The sequence below is a fragment of the Ornithorhynchus anatinus genome, chromosome 8 (assembly GCF_004115215.2).
Source record: "Ornithorhynchus anatinus isolate Pmale09 chromosome 8, mOrnAna1.pri.v4, whole genome shotgun sequence".
Lineage (NCBI taxonomy): Eukaryota > Metazoa > Chordata > Mammalia > Monotremata > Ornithorhynchidae > Ornithorhynchus > Ornithorhynchus anatinus.
Genome location: NC_041735.1, coordinates 22,472,276 through 22,497,301, shown reverse-complemented (window position 1 = coordinate 22,497,301; position 25,026 = coordinate 22,472,276). Strand labels below are relative to the sequence as shown.

General features: G+C 48.0%; 1 protein-coding gene across 8 annotated transcripts in view; it reads right to left on the bottom strand.

Moving 5' to 3' along the window:
• Positions 1 to 25,026, bottom strand: part of CHD6 (chromodomain helicase DNA binding protein 6) — a 160,023-nt gene that overhangs the window by 100,596 nt on the left and 34,401 nt on the right. For 3 of the 8 annotated variants that reach the window (XM_029070843.2, XM_039912841.1, XM_039912840.1), the window contains exons 2-5: positions 19,020 to 19,162; positions 10,569 to 10,713; positions 8,288 to 8,343; positions 1,398 to 1,933 (exon numbers count right to left, since the gene is read on the bottom strand). In XM_029070843.2, coding sequence (XP_028926676.1) covers positions 1,398 to 1,933; positions 8,288 to 8,314 — 563 coding nt within the window. In that variant the 5' untranslated portion in view covers positions 8,315 to 8,343; positions 10,569 to 10,713; positions 19,020 to 19,162. Of the gene's footprint in view, positions 1 to 1,397; positions 1,934 to 8,134; positions 8,261 to 8,287; positions 8,344 to 10,568; positions 10,714 to 19,019; positions 19,163 to 25,026 lie in introns of those variants that run through there. The other 5 variants (XM_029070848.2, XM_029070853.1, XM_029070846.2 and 2 more) reach the window with 4 other exon arrangements.

Here is a 25,026-nt window from a genome sequence, read left to right as displayed (position 1 = left end):
CAAGTCAAAATTCACCTTTGTTGGGCAGCAACATCACGGGAGAGAGTCAAGGGCGGAGACTCGAGTTTACTGTGCGGAAGGCGGCAATGGTAAACCGCTTCTGTATTTTGACCAAGAAAACTCTATGGATCCACTACCAGAACGACCGCAGACGGAGAACGGGGCGCTCTGGGAGAGATGTGGCGATGACGTCTCTACGGGTCGGAAACGACTCGACGGGAGCAGACAGTCGGGAAGTTGCCTGATTGTAATGAGTTACTCCACCACTTGTCTGCTGTGTGTCCTTGGGCAAGCCACTTAACTTCTCTGTGCCTCAGTTACCTCATCAGTAAGATGGGGATGAAGACTGTGAGCCCCACATGGGACAACCTGATTGCCCTGTATCTTCCCCAGCGCTTAGAACAGTGCTCGGCACATAGTAAGCACTTAAATCCCATCATTATTATTATTACTACTACTACTATTATTCCTTTTTAGTCACCCCTTCTCGGCCTCACAGCACTTATGTCCATATCAGTAATTTATTTATTTCTAATAACGTCTGTCTCCCCCTCTAGACTATAAGCTCGCTGTGGGTAGGGAATGTGCCTGTTTATTTTTATATTGTACTCTCCCAAGAGCTGAGTACAGTGCTCTGCACACAGTCAGCGCTTAATAAACACCACTGAGTAACTGACCGATTGACCGTCGACTGTCCCACCTTTGACATCCTTTCTCGCTCTCTTCCGCCTGCCCCTGGGAATCAGAACTAGGGTTTGGGGAGGGCGTCACCACTTCGAGAGCAAAATGCAAACAGATCATAATTTCTAGGACTTGAGGTCCACCCTGAGGACCCCCAGCTGGGTAGGGTCAATCAATCAATTAATGGTATTCACTGAGCGCTTACTGTGTGCAGAGCACTGTACTAAACACTTGGGAGAGAACCACACCGGATGAAGGTCAAACTGGGGCGTGGAGGCCACAGGGTGCTGAAGGGATTCTGGCCATTTCCTGAAAAGGGAATCTGAAGGGAATCCGTGTGCACTGGTCAATCAGTCAGTGGCATTTATTGAGCACTTACTATGTGCAGAGCACTATGCTTAGCCTTTGGCAGAGTACAACACAACAGAATCGGCAGTCACGTTTCCTGCCCGTAACGAGCTTCCAGTCTACGGGGATTGGATCGGTCGTTTGGGAAGCGAGCAGTCTCCACGACAGGTTTTTCCCGGCGACAAGAAAGTGACCGGAGGCGCTCCAGCCCTCGGTATTTTACACCGACAAGGTTCGACCGTTACCCGGTTAACAGTCTGCCGGAGGCAGCTGGGTTAACCGCAGTTCACCTCCCTCAAATCCAGGGAACTAGGGTCTCCTCCGCCCTCCACCCCCACAATTTAGTGAGTAGGCAGGAGGATGCCAACCTGGTCTTCTTCGATCTCATCTTGGGGGCCGCCTCCGTGCTACTCCTCTTGTCTTTCGGATCCTTGGACACTTTGGACTCCCTGGGTTTCCTGGACCTCTTGACCGCCTCTTTCTGTTTGGGCTCCTTCGGCTTCTTAGGCTCTCTGGCCTTTCTGGGTTCTTTAGGTTCTCTTTTCCTCTTTGGTTTCGGGTCCCTATCCTTGGCTCCCTTCTCTCCCCCTTCTTGCTCGCCGGAGTCCTTTTTCTTCCGTTTCTTCTTCACCCCGGTGCCCCCGCCCCAACTGTCCTCCGTCCCATTGTGGGAGGTCATTTTCTTCGGGAAGAGGGTGTTGTCCTCAGCTTCCTCCTCGTCCTCCTCCTTCTCCTCGTCCTCCTCCTCTGGAAACAGGTCCTTCTGAGTGAGGCAGTGACTGGCCAAGTCCGTGATTTTCTCTTCCTGATCGGTGCTGCTGGCAAATGGGGACTGGGGGTTATACTCGCAGGGGACGGAGACATCAGACATCGGGGAACAACTCAGCACTTTGAGGTTCGGCAGCTGTAAAAGAAAGGGGAGACGTGGGAATGACAGATTAACAATCCCCATATTACAGATGAGGGAACTGAGGCCCAGAGAAGTCAAGTCCCTTGCCCGAGGTCACATTATAAGATGGCGGACTTCCTGGCACATGCTCACGCCTATGTGTCCCCGGGCTTTCGGCCCCAGAACCCATCTGGATTCCAAGAAAGTGTTCAAGAGCCAAGGATGTGTCCAAGAGCCTGGCATCCTCCTCTCTGGCCCACTGGATCTTCGGCTCTAGCTAGACCTAATACCACCACGGGATCATAAGAATGTCCGAGTATTGGTCTCCCCTTCCCCACCAACCCGAGCAATCGATCAATCGTATGTATTGAGCGCTTTACCGTACGCAGAGCCCTGGACCTACCGCTTGGGAGTATACAAGAATAGAGAGTTGGTACACACGTTGCCCGTCCGCGATGATCACACAATCACACTTCCCCCCTCTTCAAATCCCTACTGAAGGCTCACCTCCTCCAAGAGGCCTTCCCAGACCAAACCCCCTTTTCTTCACCTCCCCTTCCCCTCCGCTCACCTTGCCTCGCTCCCTTTGCTCTACCCACCTCTCCCCGCCCCACACAGGGGCTTACATGCTTACTACAGCCAGGTACTGTACTAACCACTGAGGCAGACACGGCTAATCAGGTTGGACACAATCCATGTCCCACATGGAGCTCACGGTATTAATCCCCATTTGCAGATGAGGTCACTGAGGCAGACAAGTTGAGTGGCTTGCCCAGGGTCTCAGAGCAGGCAAGTGGCGGAGCCAGGATTAGAACCCAGTTCCTTTCTGACTCACAGGTTCGTCCTCTATCGACTAGGCCACACTGTTCTCATCTTGCTGTTTCACCTTGTAGAAGAGGGAAAGGATTTGAACAATTACCCATTTCCCGAAGGCTCTGAACAATCATCAAAAGCAGCGTTGCCTAGTGGAGAGAGCAGAAGCCGGGAGTCAGAAGAGCCTGGGTTCTAATCCCGGCTCGGCCACTTGTCTGATGTGTGACCTTGGGCAACTCGCTTAACTTCTCTGGGCCTCAGTTACTTCTTTTTTTTATGGTATCTGTTAAGCGCTTACTAGGTGCCAGGCACTTTTCTAAGCGCTGGGGTAGACACAAGATAATCAGGTTAGACACAATGTGCCACATGGGGCTCACAGTCTTAAGGCACAGAGACGTGAAGCAACTCGCCCAAGGTCACACAGCAGAGAAGTGGTAGAGCTGGGATGAGAGCCCAGGTCCTCTGATTCTCAGGCCCGTGCTCTACCAGCTAGGAACGCTGCTTCTCTTTTAACTTATCTGTAAAATGGGAGTCGTGGACTGTGTCCAATCTGATTAGTCTGTACCTACCTCAGTGCTTAGTACAGAGTCCAGCACACGCTAAGCACTTTCCCATTAAAAAATCCCCAAAACCTCTGTACCTCTCTTCTGTTTAATACAGCTTCGCAGAGGAAACCATTTACTCCAAATCCCTCTAAGCAATTAGCTTAATCCCTAAAATCCCTTGGCACTCTAGAAAAACAACAGCAAGTGAATTTTGAAATTGGGGTAAGATGCCATTACCAGCAATAAATCCAAGTGTTCTCATAACGACTGTATACGTCTACAAAACCGATAATGTCTCCGGCTGCCACAGGCTCTATCTGCCACTCTCTTCTCGCCCCTAGATGCCTTCATATCGGTTGTTCTTGATTATGCCGCCTACCAGCAATGAACCCAAGTGTTCTCGGTGAGTTTTTAAGATCTCAACATACCTTTAAGGGTAAAGCTGGGTTCATTTTCTGTGACCAAATTTACCTAGAGACCCCCACCTAATCGCTGCCAGCAAACCTCCGAGAGGGACTCTTGTGAAAGTCATGAATCCGAAAGTGAGGTCCGGCCCTACCGCCATTTCCTCTTCTCTGACAGGAAGTCCCGGAGACACCGACGCCAAGGATGTGAGGGAAGCAGCAAGGGAATCTGCCGCGCTTGGACAATAATCTGAAATCATTTCGATTAGTGCTAGATGTTACTTTCAATATCTATTTAGTTGGACTTTATGCTCCAAAACACTTTCAATCTATCAATCAGTGGCATTTGAGTGCTTTCTATGTGCAGAGCACTGTACTGAACGTTTGAGAGAGTCCAATACGAGGAAGCAGCATGGCCCGGTGGAAATGTACTTTCCAAGCGATCAGTACAGTGCTCGGCACACAGAAAGCGCTCAATAAATATGACTGAATGAATGAATGGTTAAAGCTCGGGGCTGGGAGTCAATAGGACCTGGGTTCTAATCCTGTATCTGCCACTTGTCTGCTGTGTGACCTTAGGCAAGTCACTTCACTTTGCTGTGCCTCAGCTACCCCATCTGTAAAATGGGAAATAAGACTGTGAGCCCTATGTGGGACATGAACTGTGTCCAACCTGATTATCTGATGTCTACCCCAGTGCTTCGGACAGTGCCTAGCACCTAAGAGGCGCTTAACAAATACCCTAAAAGAAACAAAAAACCCACAATTAGCAGACAGGTTTCCTGCCCATAACGAGCTTGCAGTTTAGGGGGATTGTACTGATACCGTAAGCTTGTATGGGCAGGAAATGTGTCTGTTTATTGCTATACTGCACTCTCCCAAGTGCTTTGCACAGTAAACGCTCAATATGACTGAATGAATGAATGAAATTCACCTGTGGGTGCTGGTGTCGCTGTAAAGGCCAGCGAGGGACTTCTGGCCTTCTGGCCCCGTTCAAAGATTGCCCCTTATCCAATCAATTAATCGATCGATCAATCTGCAGTATTTAGCGAGTGCTTACCCTGGGCAGAGCACTGACCTGAGTGCTTGGGAGAATACAACAGAGTTAGGAAGACACGACCCCTGTCTTCAAGAAACTTCCGATCTAGTGGAGGATGCCGACATTACTCTAAATCCCGGGAGGAAGCAGGGGAGTATAAAGATCCGTGCATAAGCGCTAGGGCATGGAGGGGAGAGAGGGGAGGGGGTTGACTGCACAAATTCTTGGGTGACAGAGAAGTGCTGATGTGGCAATAGCCATGTTTATTTTTCAAATAACAGTTTAATGAAAATGTCTCAGACTCATGACCCTTAAGGACTGAAGTTCAGCACGGACCTTCAACACACTGTTTGCTTGTCCATCTTTTCCCGTCCTCTCCCCTTTCTTTCCCGCAACTGTCCAGACCTGCTTTCCACCCCTTCAGACGTTTAGAAGCCCGACTCTAAATTCAGCTACTTTGGCTGATGTGTACATCCCACGCTGGCAAGCAGGGTGGCCTAGTGGTTAGAGCGTGGCCCCGGGAGTCAGAAGGACCTGGGTTCTAATCCCAGCTCCGCCACTTGTCCGCTGTGTGACTTTGGGCAAGTCACTTCACTTCTCTGGGCCTAAACTGCCTCATCTATAAAATGGGGATTAAGACCGTGAGCCCGACGTGGGGCAGGGACTGTGTCCAACCCAATTATCTTGTATCTACCCCAGCTCTTAGTACAGTGTCTGGCACACAGCAAGCACTTAACAAATTATTATTATTGTCTTCAGTCTTTCAGAATAAAAAGATGTAGGAATCAAGACATTTCCTAATAATAATAATAATAACAATTATTACTCTTATGGTACTTGTAAAGCACATACTCTATGCCAAGCACTGTTCTAAGCACTGGGGCAGATATTAGTTAATCAGGTTGGACAGTCCCTGTCCCACATGGGGCTCACAGTTTTAATCCCCATTTTACAGATGAGGGAAATGAAGCCCAGGGAAGTTAAGTGAGTTGCCCAAGGTCACGCAGCAGACGAGTGGCGGAGCCGGGATTAGAACCCTCGTCCTTCTGACTCCCGGGGCCACGCTCTATCCACTAGGCCACTCGTGGTGAGCGGGGCAAGTGTCTACCTATTCTGTTAATCTGTCCTCTCCCAAGCGCCTAGTACGGTGCTCTGCCCGCCGTAAGCGCTCAATAAATTTGACTGGTTTCCCATTTATATAAAAGAATAAAGAAGACTACAACACTAGTCTTGCCATGCTGAAAAAGATTGTGTGAAGGACACTGGTTATCTAAAAATAAAAAAAACTAGAACAATTAAAATCTGTCCCCTAAGAAACTTTCTTCCCGCCACTTCATTTCTCTGGGCCTCAGTTTCTTTAACTGCAAAATGGGGATTCAATACCTGTTGCTTCAATCGTACTCATTCGACTGCATTTAGTGACTGCATGCAAAGCACTGTACTATGCGTTTGGGAGAGTACAATAAAACTTCAAACATCAAAAAGACACATTCCTGCCCAAAACAAGCTCACGGTCTAGAGGGGGAGACAGACATTAATGTACGTAAATAAATAGGAAAATAAATAAATTACAGATATTACAGATACCTGCTCTCCCTCCTATTTAGACGGTGGGCCCCATGTGAGACGAGGACTCATCCAGCCTAATTATCGTTTATCTACCCCAGGGCTTAAAACAGTCCTGGACCCTTAGTAAGCGCTTAACAAATACCATTAAACGAAAAACAAAAAGTCTACGAACTGCATCTCTTCCTCGGCTTGCCACCAGGCCAAAGGGTTAAAGCTGCAGACATCCATAAACATACAAGTAAGCCCCTGGAAATAAGCCGCCTGAGGACAATTGATAAAATTTCAATTTGAGGACCAACATGAACTGTGAACAAATATTCTCTGGAAGGTCAGGGAAGCTTACTACCTCTGGAGGTCTTTCCTGCTCTGCAGGTTTAGGAACCACATTTCAGAACCCAAAATACAAAACTACAAAGAAAAGGAAGAAGAAAGCTCTTCTGAAGTCACTTAGAGAAACTGGTTCAGACCATTATAAATCACACCGATAACCTGTTTATCACTTTTGTAGGTTGTCACTCTCCAGTTCTCCCATTAAAAGCTCTCGGGGCATAAATGGGTAGAAGGTGGATTGGCTTGTTTTAGACAATAACTCCAAAGAGATTTCACCTCCGGGGGAAAGCTGTGTCTCTATATTAAATGGATTCTTTTCTATTCTTTATCGCACTGTCCATTTTCCCAAGGCACCACACACTTGGGAGTTCAAGTGATGTCTCACGAACTCCCTCCTAAACCTAGTTGTCTGCAATGGCAGTAGTCCTACCAGTCAATCAGTGGTATTTACTGAGCACTTAGTGCATGCAGAGCACATGTCCTGTCCTTTCCCAAGCGCTTAGTACAGTGCTCTACCCACAGTTAGCGCTCAATAAATACCACTGTTTGATCTCACCTCGTCCAGGAGGCACTGATTAATTCTTCCCCTCTCCTAATCACCTCCTCTCCGCTACCATCTCCACGTTTATGCGCTCATAATCGCCCATAACACTTTTGGACATAGAGTATCTTGTCTACTCTCCTACTTAAGCACTTATTCATCTTTCCATCGTCCTCTTCCCATGTGGAACTTCATTTTGTGTCTGTCTCCCCTTCTAGGCTTTAGGCCACCGAGTGTACGGGTTGTGTCTTCTAACTCTGCTGACCTCTCCTAAATGCTTAGTACTCGGCTCCAGTGGACGCTCTATAAATACTCATCAATGGATGGAGAAGTGACAAATCGACCCGTAGGACGGTCGGCCCGACTCCTCGCATCTGAACGACGAAGCGTTTGGTACAATGCTTTGCACTTGGTCAGCGCTCAATACATACGATTGAATTGAATGAACGAATGGGGTTCTTCTTTGGGATTTTCCACATTCAAGTCACCGGAGCGAAAAATCCATTAAAAATCCCAGCAAAAAACTCTCTCTTCATTGCCTTATTTAGGAAATATTCTAGGGCACCCCTGCATCCTTTCAAATCCTTACCGAACTGAATTAGAAAGTCAAAATGCAAAGGTTACCCCGCAAGTGAAATATTGTAACAACTGATGAAGCTTCCCTAATTGGAACGTTTAAGCCAAGTTTCAAGGGGGAAAATCAGCTGGACAAGAAAAACATTTCCTGATCCCGTTGGCTTTTGCCTCCTTTCACCTACCAGTGGGTGAATTTTTCATTATTTGCCATCAGTCAGTCAGTCAATCATATTTATTGAGCGCTTACTGTGTGCAGAGCTCTGCAGTAAGCGCTTCGGAGAGTACAATGAAACAATATAACCTACACATTCCCTGCTCACAACGAGCTTGAAGTCTCTGCTCCCCCGTGAGTTTGGTCTGAGACAAGAGGGTAGAGAACCACGAGTGTAAGTAACTTACTTTACAGAAACAAGCTCCAGGACCTGGGCAGAGACAGGGCAAAATGGAGCCAGCAGGGCCCGTCAGTGGCTAAGGAGTTACCACAGTCCAGAGTGGCCAACGCTTATTCCCCTTAAAAAGTCACATTAATTCCGAGGAGTTGAGGCCACCAACCTGCTTTTCTTTCTTCTGTATTTTCATTATCAGCAACCGGAGGAAGAAGCCTGCTTCTGCAAAACACACAAGGGAAAAGTTCATCGGAAAAAAATCCCACTTGTGTCGAGAAATAGCTTCAGAACTGTTTGCGCCCTGTTTAGGTTTGAATCGCAAGGAAAGCAGTGAGGCCCGAGCGGATCAAGCACAGGCCTGAGAGATAGAGGAGGCCTGGGTTCTGTTGCCGGCTCCGCCACTTGCCTGTTGTGTGACTTTGGACACGTCATTTAACTTCTCTGTGCCTCAGATACCTCATCCGTAAAATGGGGATTAAGACTGGGAGCCCCACGTGGGACAACCCGCTTACCCCGATGCTTAGAACAGTGCTTGGCACATAGTAAGCGCTTACCAAATACCATTAAAAAAACAACTCGCAGATTATTTCCACGTACAGCACACGGTTCTTTTTCAGCTCGTTGTGGGCAGGGAACATGCCTACCATTCATTCATTCATCCAATCGTATTTACTGAGCGCTTACAACAACAAGAAGCAGACATATTCCCTGCCCACAATGAGCTCACGGTCTAGAGGGGGACGCAGGCATTAATATAAATAAATACGTAGATAAAGAAATAAATGACAGATATAAACATGTGTGCTGTGGGGATGGGAGGGAGGATGAATGAAGGTACAAATGAGAGCGGCGCAGAAGGGAGTGGAAGAAGAGGAGAGGAGGGAAGGCTTCTTGGAGGAGATACCTTCAATAAGGTTTTGAACTGAGGGAGAGCAATTATCTGAACAGAGGGAGGGAGGGTGTTCCGGGCCAGAGGCGAGATAATAATAATGTTGGTATTTGTTAAGCGCTGACTATGTGCAGAGCACTGTTCTAAGCGCTGGGGTAGATACAGGGTCATCAGGTTGTCCCACGTGAGGCTCACGGTCTTAATCCCCATTTTACAGATGAGGGAACTGAGGCCCAGAGAAGTGAAGTGACTTGCCTACAGTCACACAGCTGACAAGTGGCAGATCCGGGATTCGAACCCCGACCTCTGACTCCCAAGCCCAGGCTCTTTCCACTGAGCCACGCTGCTTCTCTAATGTGGGCGAGAGGACGGCGGCAAGATGGAAGAGATCGAGAGGAATGAAGTGTGTGTGGCATTGTACTCTCCCAAGGGCTTGGTACAGCGCTCTGCACACAGTAAGCACTCAATAAATCCCACTCATTGACTGATGTCTGAATGTGTCGCTGCTGATGGTGGTGTGAGAAAGAGGCGCCTAACTCGAAAGTTCATTTCACGCACGTACGTGGGTTTCTACGGACTGTAATTTCTTTTTTCAACCAACAAGAGGACTGTAGTTATAAACTTGAAGTAAGCCAACAGTGATGCTTCGGATATCTGCCAGGCAAAAGAATAGACCTAATTAGATATTTTCCAACTGCAACCATTTTAATTGCTCCGCTTACGGGTGACCTCACTCGGAGTTGTGTCATAATTTAGCGGGAAATCCTCTTTCCTCTAGATCGCTAATAAAAACCGTTATTCAGAGGAGTCCTTCTGCTGCATTATGGAAAGCCGGAACATTTCTAATCTCCGGTTCCACGTGTGGAACGTCTGAAGCCTGGAGCCCGGGGAAAGCATCCCGGGGCTAACGGAGCACTCGGCGGGCCTAGAAACAGCGTGGCCCAGCAGTCAGAGGACCTGGGTTCTAATCCCGGCTCCGCCACTTGTCCGTGCCGTGGGACGTGGGGCAAGTCACTTAGTTTCTCCGTGTCTCAGTTTCCTCAACTGCAAAAAAGGGATTACGACTATGAGCTCCTTGTGGGACATGGACTACGTCCAAACTGTCTGTACCCAACCCAGTGCTCAGTACAGGGCCTGGCACAAAGTAAGGGCTTAATCAAGACCACTTACACACACACACAAACAGAAAAAATAGCAGCTTCTCCGAACCCTCATATAGGTTTTGACCGAGTCATAATTGAGCTTCCTGATGTGGGGGCGAAATGAATTTGAAAAGAAAAATCACTACAAATCACTGTTTTAAACGAGATAAGCGTGCGTACCTTCCAAAACTATAATTGAAGTGTACCTCCATCTCCGAGTTGTGAAATAATCCGTATTAAGGTTATGTCAACAAGAACACGCTTTTTGTAGAAAACAGTGTCCGAAGATTTACATCAAGATTTAAATCAAATTCAGCCCGCCGGAGGGAATCCGGAGAAGAGCAACAAAAGTGATTAAGGAGATGGAAAATGGGAACTCCGGGGAAAGGTTCAAGTGATGAATAGAAGCTGTTTACCTTGGCACAGAGAAGGCTAAAGGGTGACTTAATAACCGTTTTCAAGGATAAGAAGTGTTTCTAAGAAGCAGCTTGCTCGTCTTCCACGTCCACCGAGGAACAAACTAGAGGAGATGGGTTTAAACTGCAGCAAGGGAGAGTTTGGCTGGAAATAAAAAAAAAGAACTTTTTGATTAAAATGGAACTGGCTACCAAGGTGAAGTTTCTGTTTGTGCAGACAGAGTGAGAACAGACCCTGACCAGTATCTACGGTATAGGATGAATGTGCCTGGAGGTGGGGGGATGAAGGAGGTGAAGTTGTGGAGCCCGTCATTGGGCAGGGATCGTCTCTGTTGCCGAATTGTACATTCCGAGCGCTTAGTACAGTGCTCTGCACATAGTAAGCGCTCAATAAATACTACTGAATGAACGAAATTCCTTTCACCTTAACCTATCCGTGACATCATTAACCTCCTAGCTGAATTCCCGTGGCTCAGTGGAAAGAGCATGGGCTTTGGAGTCAGGTCATGGGTGCGAATCCCAGCTCGGCCACTTGTCACTTGTGTGACTTTGGGCAAGTCACTTAACTTCTCGGTGCCTCAGTTACCTCATCTGTAAAATGGGGACTAAGACTGTGAGCCCCACGTGGGACAACCTGATTCCCCTGTGTCTACCGCAGCGCTTAGAACAGTGCTCGGCACATAGTGAGCGCTTAACAAATACCAACATTATTAATTCCATGATGCTTGACTCCTGTCACTACTATTAGGTTAGAAAAAAAAATTCACTAAACTCCTTGCTGCACTATCTCGATAGTACCGGGTTTTCTATTTAACATAAATCTTTCCCTAAGTTTGGAGCTCAGGTACTCACCCCCTCCCCCTCTCACCAACATCATCTGAGTGATATTTGTTTAGCATTTACTAAGTGTCAGCTAGCACTGTACTGAGCGCGGAGGACGATACGATCTTTGCCGCTCAGAAAACAGCTCTAGTCCCACATGGGGCTTACAGTTTAGCTAGGAGGGAAAATACGTATTTAATCCCCATTTTACAGGTGAGGAAACTGAGGCCCAGTGAAGTGACCTGATGATGATGATGATGATGATTATTGTTTTGCTGTTGCTATTCTTGCTAAGCACTGTTTTACGTGCTGGGGTAGATACAAGTTAATCAGGTCAGACACCACCCCGTCCCACAGAGCCTCGCAGTCTAAGCAGGAGGGAGAATCCCCATTTTACAGATGAGGAAACGGAGACCCAGAGAAGTAAAGTGACTTGTCCAGCAGTCAACTGGAGGAGCCAGGATTAGAACCCAGGCCCTCTGACTCTGAGGCCTGTTGTACTTTCCCAAGAACTGTGTAGAGTGCTTGGCAATAAGCAGACGATAAATACCATTACTAATAATGGTATTAAGCAACGGCTCTGGTCCGGTGAAAAATTATTCCCCTACAACCTGGTTCCCTATTTACATTGAGTCTTTGGAGAAATTGGAGGCACTTAACATTCTTACGCCAACTCCCAGCTCGTTTTTTCAAGGCCACGACTACAGCGCTAAGTGAGAAGTAGCTATTAAAAGCTCAAGATCCGTTATTAGGGCAAGGAAACCATTCGAGTTGTGAGTTCTCCGTAAAAGCACGATTCTCTACCTGGGGTGTGGGGCTGGAGTTAGAGAAACAATGGAGATGGATTGGTGGAGAAGCAGGGTGGCCTAGTGGATAGAGCACGGGCCTGGAAGTCAGAGGACCCGGGTTCCGTCCCTGGCTCCGCTACTTGTCTGCTGTATGACCTTGGGCGAGTCGCTTAACTTCTCTGTGCCTCAGCTTCCTCAACTGTAAAATGGGTATTAAATACCTGTTCTTCCTCCTGCTAAAGAATGTGAACTTCATGTGGGACAGCGACTGTCTCCGACCTGATTAACTTGTATCTAAGCCAGAGCTCAGAGCAAAGCTTGGCACAAAGGCACTTAATAATAATAGTATTATTACCACTATTATTAGTAATAACAAAACCACCTTCTTGAGGACATGGGAGAGTAGTACAAAGACAACTCCCCTCAAGAATATACATCTAATCCATTGACTTTCTTTGTCTTTCTCTTTCTCCTAGGCTTACCTCTAACTCACGTCCTCTTCATATCTTTAGGGCATGCTTTCTTGTTTCCTCTTCCTTTCCCTTTTTCTATTTCTTTTGTAGCTTGTTTCCTTTTCTATCTATTTCTCTTTCTACTTCACCGCTTAGAGAGAGAAAGAGAGAGAGGGAGAGGGAAGAGCAAGAGCTGGCAAACTCTGGCTCAAATGGGATAATCCAAAATCAAAACCCACCAAAGAGAACCCCCGGGGCTGGTTTCCAGGACCTCAAAGTAGGTAAAAGAATACGCAATCTCCTCCCTTGGAAAGCAGCGTGCCCTCGAGGAAAGACCACGGGCCTGGGAGTCAGAAGACCGGGGCTCTAATCCCGGCTCCGCCACTCGTCTGCTCTGTGATGATCTCGGGCAAGTCACTTCATTGATCTGTGCCTCAGTTCCCTCACCTGGCCAAAGTGAGATTCAAACCCTATTCTCGCTCCTCCTTAGACTGTGAGCCCAAGGTGGGACTTGACGATCTTGTATCAACCCTAGTGCTTAGTATTAAGCATTTTAAACACCACACTTCTTTTTTCATCCAGACTCACTCCTGAATCTTCAATTTAACCTGAGGTTGGGGGCTGGGGTGGTCCATGTGTCAGGTCAGAAGAGGGGGTGGAGGAAAATAATCCCATATCAATACATCAATCGTGTGTATTGAGTGCTTACTGTGGGTAGAGCACTGTACTGAGTGCTTGGGAGAGTATAATGTATTCATATTTTTCTACCTCCCCCTAATAAGCCAATGAGAAGACACAGTGGACCATCCCTGATCACTGGACAAGGACAGTTTGAAATGATCTTAATTATTCATTCAATTGACCGTATTTATTGAGCCCTTACTGTGTGCAGAGCACTGTACTAAGCTTTCGGAAAGTACAATTCAGCAACAAATACGGACAACCCCTACTCAACCGGAACCTGCTTTTTCCACCCTAATCTCACCTTCTGCCTATTCACACCTGAATGTCCGAGGCCAAAAACTACTAATCCAAACTGGAGCTTCATCTCCTTCAGCGCCTAGTACAGTTCTCTGTACATAGTAAGCGCTCAGTAAATACCATTGATTGACTGTGACTGCTGTGAGAAAGTGGACTTTGGAAAGCAATGTAAATAAGCTACGATATTCCAAAGTACTAACATTAACCCAGCAACGTTTTCATCCAGAACTATAAAAAACACTGGTACTTACTGAGCGCTTCCTATGTGTAGAAACACTGTACTAAGCAGTTGGGAGATGAAGCAGGTGGGAGTTCCAAGTTTGGGGAAAGAGCATGAGAGAGGGTATGGAAATGGAAGAGGTGAGGGAATAATAAAGAACATTCGCTTGGGAAGAATGTAGTGAGCGGACCGAACAGTCGTGAAAAATGTGTATAATTACAGTAATAATAATTGAGGTATTTACTGTGTACCAGGTACTGTACTGGGCGCTGGGGTGGACATAAGCAAATCGGGTTGGACACAGTCCCTGTCCCCCGTGGGGCTCCCAGTCTCAATCCCCATTTTACAGATGAGGGAACTGAGGCACCGAGACGCGAAGTAACTTGCCCAAGGCCAGAGAGCAGACAGGTGGCAGAGCCGGCATTAGAACCCATGACTTTCTGATTCCCAGACCCGTGCTCTAACAGCTATATGGGAGGCGGAGTGATTTGGTAAAGAAATCTGAAGCCAACCGTGACTAGTTTTATTCTTTTTTTCTGGTATTTGTTAAGTGCGGACTATCTGCCAACCACTGTACTAACCGCTAGGGTAGATACAAGCTAATCAGGTTGAATCAGGTTGTGTCTCAAGTGGGGCTCCCCACCTTCTTTTTTTAAAATGGTGCTTGTTAAGTGCTTACTATGTTCATTCATTCAATCGCATTTATTGAGGATTTACTGTGTGCAGAGCACTGTACTAAGCACTTGGAAACTACAGTTTGGCACCAGATGGAGACAATCCCTACCCAACAATGGGCTCACAGTCTAGAAGGGGGAGACAGACAACAAAACAAAAGAAGTAGACAGGCATCGATAACATCAAAACAGACAAATAGAATTACAGTCATATACACATCTTTAATAAAATAAATAGAATAATATGTACAAATATACACAAGTGTTGCGGGGCGGGGAGTGCCAGGCACTGTACTAAGCGCTGAGTCTTAATAGCCCCATTTCACAGATGATGGAGCTGAGGCCCAGAGAAGTGAAGTGAGTTGCCCAAGGTCACAGAGCAATAGAGAGTCGAGAAGCCGCGTGGCTTAACGGACAGAGCACGGGCTTGGGAGTCAGAGGTCGTGGGTTCTAATCCTGGCTCCGCCACTTGTTGCTGTGTGACCTTGGGCAAGTCACTTCACTTCTCTGGGCCTCATTTACCTCATCTGTAAAAATGGGGTTTAAAAAACGGGAGCCCCAGGTGGGACAATCTGATCACCCTGCCTCTACCCCAGCGCTTAGAATAGTGCTCAGCACATAGTAAGCGCTTAACAAATACCATACTTACTATTATTAAGTGGAGGAGCTGGGGTTGGAACCCAGGTTCTAAGGCTCCCAGGCCCGAGCTCTTTCCACTAGGCCACACTGCTTCTCCTGAAGAGCTTGTGCTCCGAGAGCCACAGGGAACCAGCGGAGGGTTTTTAGGAACCCAGACATGGGAACCGAGCAACGGCTCGGGGTATGGCGTCCGTCTGAGGACTTGCCTGTTGGATTCGCAAAGCTTTAGCTCAGAAGAGTAACCCCTCTCCCGACAGTTCCACACCAAACAGCCGTATCTGTCGTGGGCTCACGGGGCGCGGAGCACTGTACCAAGGGCTCGGGAGAGCACAGAATAAGAGACTTGACGGACACGCTCCCCGTCCGCAACGAGTTTGCAGACCGGAGGGGGAGACGGGCACCGGTAAATACAAATAGATTCCGGGAAGTGCTGTATGAGCTCGCGGTCTTCATCCCCACTCTCCAGGCAGGGTAAAACAAACGATTTACCCTGCGGAAAATCAGCAGCTCCGACAGCGGCTTGGCCGACCCATGGCCAAAATCGGCCCCAGACTGAAGCGTCTCCCTAATGGGGAGATAATGTACTTATGCCACTGAGTATTAAGTCATCAATTACGCATCACTCAATTAAGACCGTACAATGGGAATCTGTGCTAGAAACAGTATGAAGTGTCTCTCGTGCACTAAGCGTTGTATCTCGTCTTGGAGGGGGAAGGTGCGGTCCCCGTTCCCAAAGGGCACCCGACGTCGTGGGGAAAACAAGCCGATAGACATCGACGGCTAGAAAACCATTCGGAGAATAGATAGAGACCATCGCCGTGAATTTATTCTTTAAATAATTTCCCAGTTTCATACAGCGCTCTGCACGTCCTAAGCGCTCAATAAATGCCCTTGATTGATTACGGACAAAAGAGAGTTGAGGAGGGGGAGGTGAGGCTACGACCGGGATGGGGGAGGGTAGATTAAGGAATATCCCTTGAAGAAGGTGGTTTTTTAAAAATGGTTTCAAGGGGAGGGACAGATTTTGGAATAGCAGTAGGGGAGAAGCAGCTTGGCCTAGTGGAAAGAGCACGGGTCTGGAAGTCAGAGGACAGAGAGAGAGACAGAGGGAATGATACTTGCTAAGCGCGTTCTATGTGCCAAGCACTGTTCTAAGCGCTGGGGTATACACACAATCCAGGACACAGGACCTGGGTTCTAATCCCAGCTCTGCCGCTCGTCTGCTGTGTGACCGTGGGCAAGTCACTTCGCTTCTCGGTGCCTCGGTTCCCTCGTCCGCAAAATAGGGATTAAGACTATGACCGTGTCCAACCCGATTATCTTGCATCTACTGCAGCGCTGAGTACAGAGCCTGGCACATAGTAGGCACTTAACAAATACCACCAGTAATAAAATTAGTAATAGTAGTAGAGCAGCAAGGGCTATATAATCAGTCCCTGGTATGTGAAATAGGCACTAAGCAGTGGAGAAGTACAAACAGAAGTACTCCCATTCCAAGTAGGGCAAAGACATGAGTAGAAGAAAATATTTTTAAAATTTGTTTTCTAGAGAAAGAATGCGAATGTGTCTCCGTCTTTGAGACAAGGCCATCTGGACAACCTCCCAGCATTTAAAAATCACTCAATTGCATTTACTGGGCGCTTACTGCGGGCAGAGCCCTGTACTAAGCCCTCCGGGAGACTATGTCCGCATCCGTCCTGAAATCACGTCTCCTCCACGAGGCCTTCCCTGATCAAATTCTCCATCTCCATCAATCGGTGGTATTGACTGAGTGCTTACTATTTGGTGAGGGCTGTGGAGGGTACAAAACAACGGAGATGGCGGGCACGTTCCCTGCCCGTAACGAGCTTACGGTCCAGAGGGGAAGAGGGACATTAATAAAAATCAATGACATAGAATTTAAAGGTCTCTACATCCCCCCCCCCAATGGTTCCGTCAGAATTTCGGCATCCCTTACATCCTCGGTTGTGGATACCACCCCCAACAGCCTACCCCTTCGACTCCCCGCCCAACATAATACCCGTGAACATCCCTTAAAACTGATAGTTACGGAATTATTTGTTAAGCGCTTAATATGTGCCGGGCACTGTTCTAAGCGCTGGGGTGGATCAGCAAATCGGGTTGGGCACAGTCCCTATACCGCATAGGGCTCACTGCCTCAATCCCATTTTACAGATGAGGTTACTGAGGCAAAGAGAGGTGAAGTGACTCACCCAAGATCACACAGCGGCCAAGTGGTGGAGTCACCATTAAAACCCACGACCTTCTGACTCCCAGGCCTGTGCTCTGGCCACTACGCCGTGCTGCCTCTCTATCTACTAGGCTCCTCTGCTTCTTCATTGACCGACTGATTGCTGAGGTTAAACTGGAAAGGCCTGGTTTTCTAAACGGGAATTTTCACCAGTGCCCGGCAACTGGGAGAATGGCCACGAGCCCGTGCCTTGCCCGATCACCTTTCGGATCAAACCCGCAAACATTAATTTGAGGCCAATTTGGATTTTTTTTTTTTTAACTTTCATCTTCCAAGCTTCTGGCACCATTACCAGGGCCAAAAGCATGATCAAAAGTCGGGCTTATTTTCTAAAATGAAAGTAGGGCTTGTCCCCGTGTTCTTCAAGAGTTTCACGGTGCGGGGCCGGGGAGCCCCTTAAGGTAATAAAATGACCAGACGCTCATACTTATCGAGCGCTTACTGTGTACAACACACTGTAATAAGAACTTGGGAGAGCACAATATAAAAACAGACACATTCCTGCCCACAGTGAGCCCACAATCTACAGGGGGAGACAGACATTAATACAAATAGATAAATAAATTACAGATCGATAGATATATACACCTTCCTCCCTGTCTCCACAAAACCCAATATTGAACGTATTTTAAGGGTGAGGTCTCTTGGTACCCATTTCACCCCCAGTGTTATAAATAACTTGATTTTACAGAAAAGGATGGCAAAATCATTTCAGGGACACGGAAGTGATTTTACGGGTCTAATGGTAATGGAATCTCCTCTCAACTGACCCAAGGGGGATCTGGTTCTAGTGCTAGTGGTCTCTGTCAGGTCATTGGCCCTCTCAACGATAACAATAAAAATAATAATAATAATTGTGCTATTTGTTAAACTCTTACTATGTGCAAGGCACTGTACTGAGGGCCGGGGTGGATACAAGCAAATTGAGTCGGACACAGTCCCTGTCCCACAAGGGGCTCACGCTCGTAATCCCCATTTTAGAGATGAGGGAGCTGAGGCACAGAGAAGTGAGGTGACTTGCCCAAGGTCACACAGCAGGTGCGTGGCAGAGCCGGGGTCAGAACCCAGGTCCTTCTGACTCCCAGGCCCTTGCTCTATCCACCAGGTACTCTCCCAAGCGCTTAGCCCAGTGTTCTCTGCCCCAAGTCAGCGCTCAATAAGGAGCACTGACTGACCGGTCTTTGCCCAGTGAGTCAGCTGCCGTCAAAATCGAAACTCGAACTCGCTTCTCCCGGTGTTCGGCTAGGAACTTTTCCCTCAAGGCCAAGAGCAGGGGCCCGCCAGGCTCACACTAAAGATCCACAATTCCTACAGTCAGGCACCTTCATCCTGAAACACAATGCTGCTCTTGCTGCCGCTTGTCTCTACCCCAGCGCTTAGGACAGTGTTTGACCCACAGTAAGCACGTGACAAATAAAATTAAATTAAAAAAATGAAGTGCTCTCCGGACCCGCCTGCTGAGAGCCACGAAACCAGACCCCTCACGCCCCACCCCCCGCCCCGCGTTAAGACTGAGCCCTTTGATTTTACCGCTGGAAATTTTCGGTTCACAAAAAAAGTAAACACAACTTCGGGTAGTCCCTATTATGGGAAAACCTGACAAAGAGAGGGGTCTTTTGCTTACACGAGCCGGAGGCGGCGACACGGAGGAGGAGACGGATGTAGGAGGCGAGAAGCAGGAACCATCAACTCCCTTCGTCCCCGTGGGAGAGGAGGGAGTTGGAAAGCCGGGGCCGGGCAGCTCTGACAACGGTCAAGGCCTGTTTCCTGTCGAGGGAGAGTTTGGTTGGAGTCATAAGTAACGAGCTGAACGGTTCTTTCAATGGAGTGGGGGGAAAGCGCTTAATAAATACTACTATCGATCCCCACCGGCTTAAATCTACGGAATCCACACCTTGGAGGCTCGAGGGGCCGGAGGGCCAGAATTACGGTTAGAACTAAACTGTAAACTCACTGTGGACAGAAAACGTGTCTGCTTATCAGTAATTACGGCATCTGTTATGTGCTTACTATATGCCAGGCGCTGTACTAAGGGCAGGGGTGGCTTTGAGCAAATCGGGTTGGACGCCGTCCCTGGCCCACGTGGGGCTCACAGTCTCAATCTCCATTTTACAGATGAGGTAACTGAGACCCAGAGAAGTGAAGTGACTTGCTCAAGCTCACATGGCAGACAAGTGGCAGAGCCGGAATTTGAACCCTCTGACTCCCAGGCCCGTGCTCTATCCACTACACCATATATTGGACTCTCCCCAGTGTTTAGTACAGTGCTTTGAACACAGTAAGCGCTCAATGAATACAAATGAATGAATGGAGCTCTGAAACGTACTGAGAGAGGGGACGATGTCACGGCAGGGGTTTGGGGAAGGAGAAGCTGATGAGGCTGCCATTGCCCCTATATCCTACATCTTTTTCTTTTAGCATAAAGGCAAATGTTTTGGGACTCCTTTCCCTACCTCAGTGGGCCCCTCAAGCCGCAAATCTAGGCCCAGCCACAGCCGAAACACGCTGCAACTTACAATAACAATGGCATCTGCTAAACGCTTACTAATGTGCCAGGCGCTGTACTAAGCACTGGGATGGATACAAGCAAATCGGGTTGGAGACGGTCCCTGTCCCACATGGGGTCACAATCTTAACCCGCATTTTACAGATGAGGTAACTGAGGCCCTGAGAGGTGAAGCGGCTTGCCCAAGACCACAAGCAGCACTGATGGGATTAGAACTGAGGTCCTTCTGATTTCCAGGCCTGTGCTCTATCCACTAGGCCACCTATTTCTCCTGAAAGGGCCCACTGGGTTTTTTTTTCCTTTTTTTTTTATATAGTATTTGTTAAGCACCGTTCTAAGCACCTGGTAGATATGAACTAATCAGGTTGGACACCTTCCACGTCCCACATGGGGCTCACCGTCTTAATCTCCATTTTGGGATTGAGGAAACTGCACGGAGAAGTGCAGTGGTTGCCCAAAGCCCATCGGCGGACAAGTGGCAGAGCCGGGACCCTCTGACTCCCAGACCCGGGCTCTATCCACTTGGCCACCCCGCTCCGCCGGTGTCAGACTGGGGAGAGAGAGCCATTAAAATCAAAACCAAAGGACGCATTCGGTCCACGTGCCTGCAGTCTGACCACATTGGCTTATTTTAAACGACGGCTTTGCGTTTCCTCCATTACACCGTCACAACTTTTTCGGGGGTCAGGGGGCTTGGTGGGGCGGTGAAATACCCCTACGCTGACACTTCTAAGGCTGTGTTCTCAAAGAACGGGCGTTAAAGAAACTTCCCGCGCCGGCACTCACCTCCGCGTCCAACACCACGCTCAGGGTGACTGCCGTTTCATTCTATCACCACGCTACGTTCTATTCAGACAGATGGGCATTGTCCAAAGAACCCTCTCCCCTAATTCCGCCATCGCATTCTATCCAAAGCTCACACTCGGGACACCGGGCTGGGGCGGAGCAGAGTACGTAAGTATCCAAGTACCCGGTCATCAAACAACGGTATTTATCGAGCGCTTACTATGTGCAGAGCACTGTACTAAGCACTCGGGAAAGTACAAGAGAATTAGCGGACGTGTTCCCTGCCCGAAATGAGCTGCCAAATGTTAAATGGGGCCCTCTCGATTGTAAGAATGTTTTGGGCAGGGAATGACTTGTCCATCGACTCTGTCACGTATACTCTCCCTATCAATCGTATTTGTGGAGAGCTTACTGTGTGCACAGCACTGTACTAAGCGCTTGGGAGAGAAAAATATAAAAGAGTTGGTGGACACACTCTCTACCCATAAGGAGCTTACAAACTAGGGGGGGAAACTGCGGTATTTGTTACGTGCTTACTATATGCAGAGCACTGTACTAAGCACTCGGGAGAGTAAAATACAAAAGAGTTGGTGGACACATTTCCTGCCCACAATGAACTTAGAGGCTAGAGGGGAAGACTGTGGTATTTGTTACACGCTTACTATATGTCAAGCACGGTAGTGAGTGCTGGGGAGGATACGGGATAATCAGGTCCCACATGGAAGTCACAAAATAAAGTAGGTGAGAGAACAGGTATGGAATCCCCATGCTGCAGATGAGGGAAACCGATCCCCAGTGAAGTGACTTACCCGAGATCACACAGAAAGGTGAGTGGCAGAGCTGGGATTAGAACCCAGGTCCTCTGATTCCCAGGCCCGCGTTCTTTCCACTAGCTCACGGTGCCTCTGGAGGGCTTAGTACAGTGTTCTGCATACAGTAAGCGCTCAACGAATATGACTGACTGAGACCACGTCCGGAAGCCAGTAGCCAATTTATCTCCGGACGTGCCAAACGGGGCTCCTCCCGGGGTGGCATAGCCAGGTGCCCAAGACAGCATCCAGGACTGTGTGCCGGACGTTCTAGTCCTCCCGAGGCCATGGTTTCTTGCAGCATTCCTATCTGCCGGTGGACTACCGGGAATGCTCAAAAGACTCGGGGCCGAGGAAGCCAGCCGGCCCTGGATCCGCCATATGTCTGCTGTGTGACCTTGGGCAAGTCACTTCACTTTCCTGGGCCTCAGTTACCTCTCTGTAAAATGAGGATTGAGACCGTGAGCCCCACGTGGGACTGCATCTGTTGCCGAACTATACGTTCCGAGCGCTTAATACAGTGCTCGATAAATACGACTGAATGAACAGGGACGGTGTCCAAATCGATTTGCTTGTACCCACCCCAGCGCTTAGCACAGTGCTTGTGCCTGGCACCTAGTAGGTGCTTAACAAATTCCGTAATTATTATAAATGACAGTTACGTACATAAACGCTGTGGGGCTGGGAGGCGGGATGAAGAAAAGGGGCAAGTCAAGGCGATGCAGAGGGGAGTGGGAGAAGAGGAAAGGGGGGCTTAGTCACGGAAGGCCTCTTGGAGGAGACGTGCCTTCAATCAGGCTCTGAAGTGAGGGAGAGTCACTGTCTCTGGGATATGAGGAGGGAGGGCGTTCCGGGCCGGGGGCGGGACGTGGGCGAGAAGTGGAAGCGAGGTAGATGAGATCGATTTATATTCTTCAGCCCCCAGTACCAGGATGTGCACCTGTAAATGCTCAAAACTGACTAATTAAAAGAATTAAAAATTAAATTAAATTGAATGCAGCTGAAGCTAAGTCCCGAAACCTTCCTAGAGATTATTCCTTCAAGGTCACTCCCAGTGGAACACAGCTACTGAACCTCAGAGAACATCATCGTGGGCATTTAGATCTGCCGCCTTTGAGCATCTGGTATTCCCCCGACCCTCAATCCCACAGCGCTCATGTTTATCTTTAAATTATTATAAATTACTTATTTGTATTAATGTCTGTCTCCCCCGTAGACTGTAAGCTCGTTGTTTTTTGTTTTCTCAGGGTATTTTTTAAGCACTTACACTGTGGCAGGCACTGTTTGAAACGCTGGGATAGATACGAGTTAATCGGGTTGGGCAGAGTCCGGTTCACACATGGCGCCTCACAGTCTTAATTCCCATTTTACAGATGAGGTAACTGAGGCCCAGAGAACTGAAGTGACTCGCCCAAAGTCACACAACAGAGAAGTGGCAGAGCCGGGATTAGAACCCAGGTCCTTCTGACTACCAGGCCCAAGTTCTATCCACTAAGCCCGACTGCTTCTTTAGCAGCAGCGCTGTGGGCAGGGAACATGTCTGCCGACTCTGATGCACTATACTCTCCTAGGTGCTCAGTACACTGCTCTGAAACAAAATGGCACGTGAGGGTGTGTATGTTGTATTTACTGAGCGTTTACTGTGTGCAGAACATTGTACTAAGCGCTTGGGAGACTACAATATAACAGACACACTCCCTACCCACAACCATCTTGCAGTGGGGAGGGGCAGAAAGACACCAGTCTAAAATAAATTACAGATAAATACAAAGCAAATCAAGATTCCAGAAATTCGGGAATAGGAGATGTATCCAGAAACCTATGGGATAAATTCACTTAAATTCACTTAAAGAGGTTAGCGGGCCTAATTGCAACCGTTTAATCTTAATCTCTTTTAATCTACATTTACTCAGATTTTTCATTTAAATTCTGAACCGTTAAACCATGCCACCCTGCAGGACTTCTGGCAGAAACCGGGTCTGACTGACAGCTGTCCAAAGAGCAAGAGTCCAAGTGAACGCAAACAGATCCATATTTGTGAATTCACTCACTTCCAGGCAGCAAGACTAAGTGTTGTTGTTTTTCCCTGGCATTTGCTGAAAGACCCTTTCATTGGAATTTATAACCTCTAAAAATGTGGTAACTAATTTGGGGTCCATATGAAAAACTTCCCTCTAGACTACAGTGCTTGGCACATAGTAAGCGCTTTAACAAATACCTTTTAAAAAAAAAAACAAACCCTTCTTTTGGGCAGGTAACAGGTCTACCAGTGCTGAGGAACTGTAATAATAATAACAATGATGATATTTGTTAAGTGTTTGCTTTGTGCCAGGCACTAGACGCTGGGGTGGATACAAGAACTCTTCCAAGTGTAGAGCACAGTGCCTTGCACCTAGTAAATGCTCAATAAATCCCATATTTTATGGCATTTGTTAAGTGCTTACTACGTGCTAGGCACTGTACTAAGTTTTGGGGTAGATACACACTAATCAGGTGGACACAGTCCATGTCCCACATGGGGCTCTGCCTAAAAATTCTGTCTAAATGATAGATTTTGCCAATTTGCCCTTTTCCCATTCCGGTGAAAGGCCGGCCGATGTCAAAGAGAACGAAGAGACTTCCCGGCCCACCATCCGCAAGGCCATTCTAGTTTCTAGGAAATTTCAAACAACAAAAACCTATTTGATCGGCCCTAGTCCCCTTCGGTTAAAGTTTGGGGACCACATCCTAATCCTCATCTCTCCACGTCAATCGATCAATGGCATTTATTGAGCGCTTACTATGTACAGAGCACTGTTCTAAGCGCTCGGGAGAGGACGATACAGCAGAATTAGCAGACACGTTCCCTGCCCGTAATCTTGTGCAGAATCCGGTAGATTCCACATGAGCTCGCTGTGGGCAGGGAATGAGTCTGTTTATTGTTATATTGTATTTTCCCAAGTGCTTAGAACACTGCTTTGCACAGACTAAGCACTCAATAAACACAACTGAATGAATTAGGGCCACCTGAATTCAGCCAGCTCCCCGAACATTCCTACGGACTAGGGTTTTTGTTTATTGGTTCTTGGTTTTGTTTTTCATTTTGTTTGCTTTTTTTTTCTGGCTCTGAACGGATGAAAGATTGTGGTTTTTTCATCTCTTCCCTTATCCCTCTCCCACACGCCAAATAACAAAAACCCAAGAAAGCACCGCAGCAAGGAAAGGCTAAAAAAAAAAAGAGAAAGAGAAAATGAGTCTGTGGGGAAACGCCATGAACATGGCAAGATGCTGCATAATGGAGAACGGAGAGTTATTTTTAAAAAGAAAACACGCTCCCTGCTATCGCCAGCAAACTGCCGTTAGCGAGTGGTGCAAACTCGAGGGAAAGGCAGGGCCGCGTTGGCATGTGATGGACGGCGGGCGTTTCGTGCCAACCGGCCAATCGGGTGCCCCGAATCTCCGACGAGACTGCACAACGTTCAGACCCGCAGAAGGTGAGCGAGATGGCGCGCGGGGAGAGGCAGGGCACGGCCGACGTGTGGCATAACTAC